This window comes from Bison bison, unplaced genomic scaffold, assembly GCF_000754665.1.
Source record: "Bison bison bison isolate TAMUID 2011002044 unplaced genomic scaffold, Bison_UMD1.0 scf7180017864233, whole genome shotgun sequence".
Taxonomy (NCBI): Eukaryota; Metazoa; Chordata; class Mammalia; order Artiodactyla; family Bovidae; genus Bison; species Bison bison.
The window spans coordinates 4082614-4093165 of record NW_011494805.1 but is presented as its reverse complement, the minus strand read 5'-3'; the positions used below and the strand labels follow the sequence as shown (position 1 = coordinate 4093165).

At 35.3% G+C, this 10552-nt stretch overlaps 1 protein-coding gene across 1 annotated transcript in view; it reads right to left on the bottom strand.

Annotated features, from left to right (window-relative positions):
- Positions 1-10552, bottom strand: part of RALYL (RALY RNA binding protein-like) — an 825421-nt gene that overhangs the window by 454360 nt on the left and 360509 nt on the right. The window contains exon 2 of the mRNA XM_010846211.1: positions 8055-8333. Coding sequence (XP_010844513.1) covers positions 8055-8310 — 256 coding nt within the window. The 5' untranslated portion in view covers positions 8311-8333. The remainder of the gene's footprint in view (positions 1-8054; positions 8334-10552) is intronic.

The window sequence follows — 10552 nt, the reverse complement described above, 5'->3', positions numbered from 1 at the left end:
CCTGTTCCTATAAATGTTCATTCATTCGCCCAGAACACATGGAGCATTTATCATGAAAGTGTCAGCACACGCCAAGGTGCCAGAAAGATGCATATAAACATGCGTCGTCCATGTTCTCAAGGAACGGACCTGTGGGGAGAAGGAACAGGCACCAATCGCAAAATAGTCAGTATAAAAATAGAACTGAAAAGAGATATGCACTAGAAAGGGATGCCGGTAGTTTTGAGATATCAAAGTAGGTTTCTTTAAACATTTGACCTGAGATCTGAAGGACAAACAGCCACTGAAGGGAGTGCTAAAGTGGAGAAGTGAGGTGGGACGGCGGGGAGCTTGGTAAGGAAGCATATTCCACAAGCTCAGACAGCGTGTGCAAAAGTCCTGGTGACGGAGAGAAGACGACTTGTTCAAAGAACAAGCTGACTTCGATGGAGCACCGAGAGAGGCTGAGAGGGCAATGTGGTAAGTCCACAGATGGGCAGAAAACAAATCTCAGGGAAAGTTGAAGGCCACAGGCAGGGTTTCAGTCTCTTTTCTGAGCACAATGAGGAACCACAGATAATTTTTTTATCAAAGGGTGATATGGTTAAATTTGTCTTTTGAAAAGATCACTCCGAATGCAAAATAGTGGCTGAGAATAAAAGCACTTTTGAAAGCCATTACTCATAGGACATGCCTGGGGTATTACCAGCATGGAGCAATACTGGTGTATTACCAGCATTTGTTTCCTTACTGCTTTGTCCATATTCAGGATTGTTCTCCAATATCTCTTCTTATCAACTCATTTTCCATCACTTCTCTCATGGTCCGGATTAAAATTATTCACCATATTTACTTTAAAATTAGCAATCCTTTTTCATGCACTTTCTTTGAATTCCTTAAGCAATTTCAGGAGATTTATAGTGTAAATGCAAATTAATCTAATTATCTATTTTATGTTCTTTCTTTTAAGCTAGACTTTGAACCTCAACAACAGGAACCTGTATACAGGTGTTACAGCAAAATGGTTTCGACTGATAAATGATTTTTTTAGTGTTGGATTTCTCCTACTATTAATAACTGACTTCCTAAGTTCGTAAATTGTGCTCCTGTAACCATCATGAGTGAAATTATCTAAAAATACAGACATTACAAATGTTTATTTATAGGCTGTCTGTAATCAAGCCCACTGTAATCAGTGCAAATTGGAACTGATCTAGACTTAGTCCCAACCTCTGCATGATATTTCGGTACAAGATGACACTTTATGTATGACCTCTCATATAAAAATTGTCAGTATTAGACATTTCAAATGTTTATTTCATCTCTCACATAATGTGTTTGAGAAAAAGTAGTTCCACTGGCTAAATTTGGATTAAAAATATAATAAATATTTCTAACATTAACAAAACCTAGAATTCAATTTCAACGAAGTACTAAGAAGAGGATTCTCTTTTAAATTTTTAAATTTAAATTATGTTAAATAACCAAATTGAAATGCATTTTTGTAAAGAGCTGTGCATTATAAAAATTATGTTTTTTTACAAAACATATTCAGAATAACTTCACAGTTAGATTCTGATTTTCTAAAATCCCCAAGTACTGTGGATGAAATGCAATTAATTGTTCTTTTCCACAGTTCAGCAATCATTCATTACATATCAAAGGCAGGACACCAGGGATAAAAAAAGGGCATCACTTTTTCAACTGTAGCACAAAAGATGTGTTAAAGAACTGAAGATGTATACGCCAAGAAAATTAAATTTTTCCCACATTTCTTCCTTATCATACCCACAAGGCATGCTGTGGGTACTAGGAAGGCAGCAGTACACAAAATCTATCTCTCCACCCAGTTTATTTATTTAAAATCCTTTAATGTGTTCAAATAGGGAGAAGGCAATGGCACCCCACTCCAGTACTCTTGCCTGGAAAATCCCGTGGGCAGAGGAGCCTGGTAGGCTGCAGTCCATGGGGTCCTAAGAGTCAGGCACGACTGAGTGACTTCACTTTCACTTTTCACTTTCATGCATTGGAGAAGGAAATGGCAACCCACTCCAGTGTTCTTGCCTGGAGAATGCCAGGGACAGAGGAGCCTAGTGGGCTGCTGTCTATGGGGTCGCACAGGGTCAGACACGACTGAAGCGACGCAGCAGCAGCAGCAGCAGCAATGTGTTCAAATATCACTTCTCCAAGCAAAGGATAAAGGGCATTTATCAGGTAAATTTTTTCAGAAGGTCAACTGTGCCCTGGGAATAAGAAGAGATCTCAATGGAGAAAAGAAGAGAGGATCATTCTGAAATATGTCACAGACTGTGGTCACAGCTGGCACGACGCCACGTGCCACACAAGTTTGAATGAGTGAACTGTGAACTGAAAACAAAGGCATAAGCTTTAAGTAGCACAGGAGAGGGGAGAAGGCACCCTAGTAAACACGTCAAATTCAGAGTCAGGTTTGGGGCATGACTTGATCACAGATTTAAAAAAGAATGGAGACATTCAGTGCAGTTTGAGGAAATAGATATTTTTCTTTGTTTTTTGTTTAATCATCCTGGAGTAACACATATATAGGCATCTAATCAGAAGGGAAACATATCACCTTAATTACTAGTTTATGTGCTATAAGCCTTTAAGAGAAACGACTTCAGCAAACAAACTATGTATTCCATAAAATAGTCCTTGGGCTCATTATCATGTTGGTAAAATGGCTAGACCATGGAACTAATTCAAGGTGTCTTCTCATAAGTTATGGTATAAATTTTAGGAATGTTGTCAGCATAGTATGAATAAAAAATCCAAGAGAGAAAAGTTAATCAAAACATTAGACTGTGACCTACTTTCAAAATTCAAATTAGAGTTCCAATATTTTGAGCTCTAATTTCTGAGCTCCCTTAGTACTCTGTGCACTATAATTTTTTGGTAGAATCCAGCAATTTAAAAAATAATTTCTCATTTTATGTAAAATATATACTTGCTTAAAATTTCAAATGAGAATTTGATGATAATTTCATGGTTAAAAGATGTTTTCACCAGAAGATACAGAATATTTTATAACACAGGTATATGGAGTTCTGGTTCTTAACTGTTCAGGTATACTAATGTAGTCAAGTGAGTGAAATCATCTTGACTGGGTCTGCAGTGACTGACTGGCACTTGGTTGAAAGATATTTATGTCAGTGGTTTTATCAAAGACAGACACTGAAATTTGGCAAGTTGGATGAAGTTTTCTCTGCTACTCAGCTGAGCAAATGACTTTGAGTATAGAAGACAATGACATGAAAAGAAACTCCAGCTTTGAAGATATTAGGCTCAAGCTCTCCTAAATGAGATTTTTAAATATTAGAATAAATAAGAATACTTGTACACATGGCCTTGGAGGTTTGGAAATCATTAGTACTGATAGTATAATGGAACTGACATAAGGATCAATCGCTAAGAAAGCAGTCATCAATACAGGAAGTTTAGGAAGGGCACTGTAACTGCCATTTAGAATTGGGAGAGCAAAGAGCTGTGCAAAAGCAGTTCAGATGGAGATTTTCAGAAGGCTGATTATAACTCTTCTAGTTATTTGGACTCAAAGATTTCTCCACATATCCATCTTCAGCCAACACTCTTCTCATGCTATATACTTCCCCAGGGTGAGCTTATCCATCTCCATAGTGTTAACACTGTGTTGATGACACACATTTTTTACTTTTAGTCTAAATCTCTCCTCTTAGTTTGAACTTGCAAGATTCTATGAGATACATACACCTGGATATCCTGAAGTACATCAATCTCAATACATCTATTCAATCCTGAACTCACTGTCCTATGAAAAAATCTTTATTCCTTTGGAAATCATTCTCCACCATCCTCGTGATCCACAAGGCAATTCAACAGAGAACTCAACCAGAAATAAGGGAATCATTCTTGATTCTTCTTTCTTTCTGGCTCACCCATTTTTGAGAACTAGCCATTAAGTCTTATTGATTCTACATCATTTTCCTAATTTTTCCCTCTCCATTTCTATAATTTGAAACCTGGACTCTTTTAGTAGTCTCCCAACACATGTCCTTGTTTCTAGCTTTATATCACATTAATTAATCCATCAAACTGCTAATGGATTATTCTTTCAATAAAAAATTTTCAACAACTTAAAACATTTCAGTGTCTCCTTACCTGCAGACACAAAATGGCTGTTAATATTTTCCACTTGATAAAAGCTAGGTTTCATCACATGCATAATCAATTCTCAGTTTAAGGGTATACCTATAATTCCATAGAACTATGAGAACTCACATTAAGATGTTTAATTTTTTTTCTGATACTACTGAAGTTTAATTTCTAAATTGCATTATAAAAAATTTAAGCACACGGTGATGTGAAGATTGTTTCTACTTAGAAGTTACTTGAATACACACTGAGATAAGATAATATAGGAAAAGTACTAGCCCAGTGCATGCCTTAATAGTAATTTTCTTCTCATTATAAATAAAAAGAAAAATATTTATATAGGTTGAGGTACATGAAGTTAATTATCAATTTTATGTGACGGGGTCTATTATTTGATCCATAATCAATTCACTTGAAATTAAGAGCTTATAAGGTTTAGTAGGAGCTGCAAATCATAAACAATCTCATTGAGAGTCTAAAATTTCAAGAAGCAAGTGATTTGACCTACACCTAAGTATCCCCCTGTCACCAAAAACAAAATATATAAAGCCAGAAGTGGGTATACCTCCTGGAAAGCTAAGTATTTTCTTCAGGAACCAGCTGTCCTATAAGGAACATCTGGAAGACAAGCCTTTGCCTGAGTCTCTAGCAATATGGTTTAAGACCAGGTCGGTATACTGAAACATGAGTCCTGAAAAGCAAAAGTTATGAAGCTATAAAACACCTACTTTGTATGAAAAGGCATTCTGATTAGACACAAGGAATGAGAGACTAGATTTCAATTACAGTAAAGGAATGAAGTCTTTTACTTGGATTGAGGCAGAAAGGGTGATTAAGACTGATTAAGTCATGTGCTGAGATTAAATGGAGGACACATCTGAGACAGAATTCCAGAATGACTGAAAAGGGAAAACTGGCCTCTTATCAGAAGCATGGCTTAATTCTGTGGCTCTCAAAGCACAGTGATTTGGCGTCATCATTCTCCCCCCTTGGGTAAGTAAGGCGCTAAATGTTTAGTGTGGCTATTGCCTCTTCGCCACTGCATTTTTCTCTGATAAAGGCTGGTGATGGGTGTTTGGACCAAGGATAGGTGGCCCCAAAGGATGCCTCATTGGCATATGGATTATTTTGAAATAAAGTGCAGTTGATGCAAGAGGGACGCTGAACCACTTCTCTGTCTCTCTAAAGTCAGGAAATAAATCTCTCTCATGTGAAAGGTGCCCTCCCTACAACTGGGGGAAGAAGGACAGCCTTATTTTCAGAGATAGGGAATTCGGACAGAAAAACCTGTATGAAAGCAACTCTTCTCACTTCTTTACTAATGTACTACCCAAGCTCAAACTTTGTTTAAATTCCTTACTAATTAAGTCCCAAAGCCTGTTTCTTTGTCCCACCAATTCTTTGCAAATTTATTGTTTTATTTATTTCTGTCTAAAAATGTATAAAAGCTGCCTGCTTTGGCCATTTCTCAGGCAATTCTGTGAGACCTCCATGTGACTGAATTACAATTTGTTTCTTTTTCTCCTGTTAATCTGAGCTGTGTCGATTTTATTATTAGCCCACTCACAAGAACTCAAGATGGGTAGAGGGGGGAAATGGCCCCCTCTCCAACGTAGGAAAAGGGACTCTGGGAGATTAGCTTTTAACTGACTTTATATTGGCAATTATTTTTTTTTAATTAGTAATTAAATGCATTTCTACAAATATGTACTAGTTTTATAATAATCATGATACAGGTAATAAATGGTTATTTCTCTGATACTTGGCTCAGATGTGGCCCTGAAGTAGAGATTTCAATTTAGAAGGTAAGGCATAATTGGTCAAAAAATTCCAATATCAAGGTAAAGGAGCAGAATGGTGACATTGAAAACAAAGGACAAATATAAAAACTTACCACTATATTTTGGAAGGCTTTATTTTTCTTTAAAATACAGAAAAGTTAATTGGAGAAATATAAATAAAACTATATTCCTATATGGTAATGGTATTCTGAGGTTTTATTGCAAGCACTTACATAAAACTTCTTTTATCCCCTCAAAACTGATACCTAAGATTTTACTCTCACTATATTGAATTCCACACCTTCTCCCAAAATTTTTATAATTAAATTATATACCTTTAATGCAACATTCTTTACACTCAGCTTGCTTTGTCTATGCATTTTTATCTTGTTTCTTTTATATGCACCTTCATCTTTACATTGGTGGACATGTTAGAAGTAACATCATAAATTAAAATCTGTAATTGCAGGGAGTTCCCTGGTGGCCTAGTGGTTACGATTCTGAGCTTTCACTTCTTAGCCTGTTTGCAGTCCCAGGCAGGAGTACTGAGATCATGCAAGCCTCACGGCATGGACACAAAATATCAAAAAAATGTAATTCCAGATACATGAGGGCCATGAAAAAAAATAAAAAGTATAATAATCCAACAGACAATGCAGGTAAGAGGGCAGAAGACTATTTTATTTTAGATAAGTCGGTCAGAAAACCCTTTCAGAGAAAGTAGAACTTGAGAATGGCATACAATAAAACAGGGAAAAATAATTAGCAAAGGCCTGTCTTCTGAGCAGTGGAAACAGTAAATCCAAAGCCTCTGAGGCAGGAACAGTTTTCAAATGTCTGAGGTATATCTATCAAGACAGCCAGTGACACTGCAGTGGTACAAGGCAGAGAGAAGGCGTTGAAGAGGTGGTAGCATCATAGCCATGGCAGAGAATAGAAACTTTATTCTGGGAGCAATGTCAATGTATTAGAGATGGAAGAGAAATTAATGGCATAATCTCACTTATGTTTTTAAACGGGTATTCTTGCAGGAGTGGAAAGAGACAGACCAATTAACGGGTTATTTCAGGAGTCCCCCTGAGATAATGGTGGCCTGTATAAGATGGCTATTAGTATAGATTTAAAAGTCGATTGGGTTTGGGATATACTAATGGTGAGAAACGTGATGATGGATTATATTCGGAGTGTGAGGGGAAGAGAAGAATCAAGGTTGACACTCAGGATTTCATTTGAAAACTGGATAAATGAAGCTTCCACTTATTACAGTGGAGAAGTGTGAGGGTGGAGATAGTTGTGATGTGAAAAATCAGGAGTACTGCTATGTGCTCTAGGCATATGAAGCCAACATGCTTGTTGGATATCCAAAAGAAGACAATGTATAATCAGTTTAATGCAAGAGTCTGAACATGACAAGAGATATAAATTAGAGAATCACTGAGGTATTAATTCTACTTTTTCCTTAAGTAGAAAAAAGATTATCTAATTTTTTATTTTTATCTGCATACTTACTACAAAACATTTTCTCCTAAGAATTTTCTTTTTACTTCAGACTGTATGCTCCTTTCTTTGAAAAAAGAGTTATATTATTTTCTGGATATGAGACATAAATCTGATTACTGCACATGACTGAAAAGGCATGATGGACAAGAGAAGAAAGGGTAGTTTATACTCCTTTTCCAGTTCTCAGGATTTACTTCTTTTTGTTATTTTCTATCCCTTCTCCTCCCAAAATAAAAACAATAAGTGAGGGAAATACATTAGCCTCTCAGAATAAGTACTATAAGTATAAAAATTAATTATTATGATTCTTTTGCTTCACATAGTATTTCCTGGAAGATAAGACATTAATCAAGTCAAACAAAGTTAAATGTGATGCATATCTTTCACTTGCCTATTAAGCCTGGTGGTGGTACTAAGTATTACAAATCAACCTTCATCTCAAACTTATAACTTGTAGAGAAAATGAGACACTTATAATTAGTATAATATGAGAACAAGAAAACAATATCAGTTATAAATGTAAGGGTGCTCTAACTGGTTAAGGAATAAATACTGTGGTAGTACTGGCTTTTCAACAACAACGTTATGTCCAAGTGTGCTTGGAGAGTAGAACTCTAACGTGAAGCCACAGTTAGCAGGACTTACCAAGCGGTTGGCCTGCAATGATCCTGGCGTTTTCTCCAGCCACTGCCGCTCTTGCGTGGCGCTCACTCATGTACTGTACAAATGCATAGCCTTTGTGAACTGAGCAGCCAACTATTTTTCCATACTTTGAGAAAATAGCTTCAATGTCAACTTTCTTGACGATGGCTGTATTCAGGTTGCCAATGAAAACACGAGAGTTGATGGACTTAGGGTCATTCTTATTGGTGACGTTGCTGGTCTGTGTTTTGCCAGTCATGGTTGGCTCAGCTTGTTTCAATCCTTAAACAAAAGAAAGACCAAAAGGAAAATAATTAGATTGAATGGATACCCCTGGCTTTCAGCAAGTTTTCAGTAGTTCAGTAGTTACCAGGTAACCTCAAATCCCCAAGTACTATTAATTTTATTGAGAAGAAAATTTGGTAATATAAAAGATGAATATTGCATTGCAAAATGAAGTAGAAAAATAATTGTAATTATCTAGCATACAGTTACAAATACATCCCTGATTAATTTATCTAAAATTCAGGCCTACTGTGTCTAGAAGTATTTCATAACCAAGTTTGAGAAACAAGCCACATTTTCTATTACTGAAAAAGAAAATCCAATATGACTATGGTCCGATGATGGAATATGGTACTGTAATTTATTGTTGAAACCCTGCATTTTTATTTCTACATTTTCTATAATAGGTAGACATATTGGCTGTTTCATTACCCAAATCCTTCTATTGGAAATTAACAATTCATTTCAATAAATAGTGTAGAAGAGAAAAAAGGTATTAAAAATAAAATTTAATTAGAAAATTTAACATAAAAAACATAATTTTGACGGTAAATTATTGAACCAGAATTAGTTCTGTATATTCTCTTTAGCAGAGCCAACATCAGAAGTCATTTAAAAAGAACAGCGTGTATAGTTAGTTTTCATCAATGATCAACAAATAGTAGAGACTGGGTATCTGTGTGGAAACATCCATTCTCAACCTCATTTTTAATTCATTTAACTGTCAGCTCATATGTTGCCTAAGGACTGCTAGTATTTCTAAAAACTGCTTTCTGAGGTTGGCAGAGTATTTAATTGTGCTTAATTAAACTTAATGAAACTTTTATTTCCAAGTACTCCAGCACTTACAATTTATTTTTTAAGCTTTTGAAAATTCATCAATTCATCCAACAATATGTATTAAGCATGATATATATATATATATTTTTTTTTTTTTTTTGGACAGATCTTTTTCTAAAGTGCCAAAAAATTTAAAGAACTAGTATGGTGAAAATAAAATTTCAGCAAGGATATAATCTCTAATATTGATGATCAATGTTGAATACTAGCTAATGGATAAATTTTATCAGCAACATTATATTTCTGTACAAATAATCTCTTTTACAATGTTACAGCTATAAAATAATTAACAAGTGCATTTTATTTTAAAAAATACTTAAAAATGGCATTTCTAAATTGAGCACTAAAGATGTGGAAATTTTAAAGGCAACTCACTACCTGTTTAAACTAGCTAATTCTAAAATCAAGAGCAACTGTGTATCATAAAATGTTTCAAATTAGGTTATTAATTATGAATTCTTAGATTACTAAAATTTTACTAAGTATTGGACACATTATATATATATATATATATATATATATATATCTGCTTATAATGAAGGTTGACTTCATATACAGAAATTCACATAAAAATTAAAAGTATGGCATCAGTAAAAACAGGGACTATATTGTTGCCTTGTTTTATCTTAGCTACATTTAGAGCTTCCTTTAAGAATTTCTCAAGGTTAGGGCTGAAGGAAAGGAAAGCTGATAGTTTTTTTTTTCCTTAGTTTTGCAATTGGAGCTATTGTGTGAGTGAGTGAGTGTGTGTGCCTGCTCAGTCATGTCTGACTCTTTTGTGAGCCCGTGGACTTTAGCCCACCAGGCTGCTCTGCCCATGGAATTTTCCAGGTAAGAATACTGGAGTGGGTTCCCATTTCCTTCTTCAGGGGATCTACCCAGATTAGGCATCAAACCGGTGTCTGTTGTGTCTCCTGCATTGGCAGGTGGGTTCTTTACCAACTGAGCGACCAGGGAAGCCCATGCCTCAAGCTAATGCTCTGAGAATCAATTCAAACAAAAAATAATTAAGGTGTACACATGTATTTTAAACATTCAGCTTCTTCATATAATTTAGTAGATTTTAAACACACTGAGGAGAAAAAATAAGCTAAATATCCCGCTTGTGGCTCCAGAACGTATTAAGGATTATTTTTCTTACAACTCTAAGTCAACATCAGTAATGCTATACATAGAAGTAATATTATTACTTTTTGCTCTTATATGATGTATATTTTTAGAAACACCATAAAATTACTTTCAAGAGTTAATGATTCTTATAGCTGATGTTTTCTTTCTTGGGCAGGAATAAACTGGTCAAAATGCAAACACAAGAATTGTTAAATTAAGTTGTAAACATGGCTTACAGATCCCAGTGGTCTGTCTTTGACAGTAAG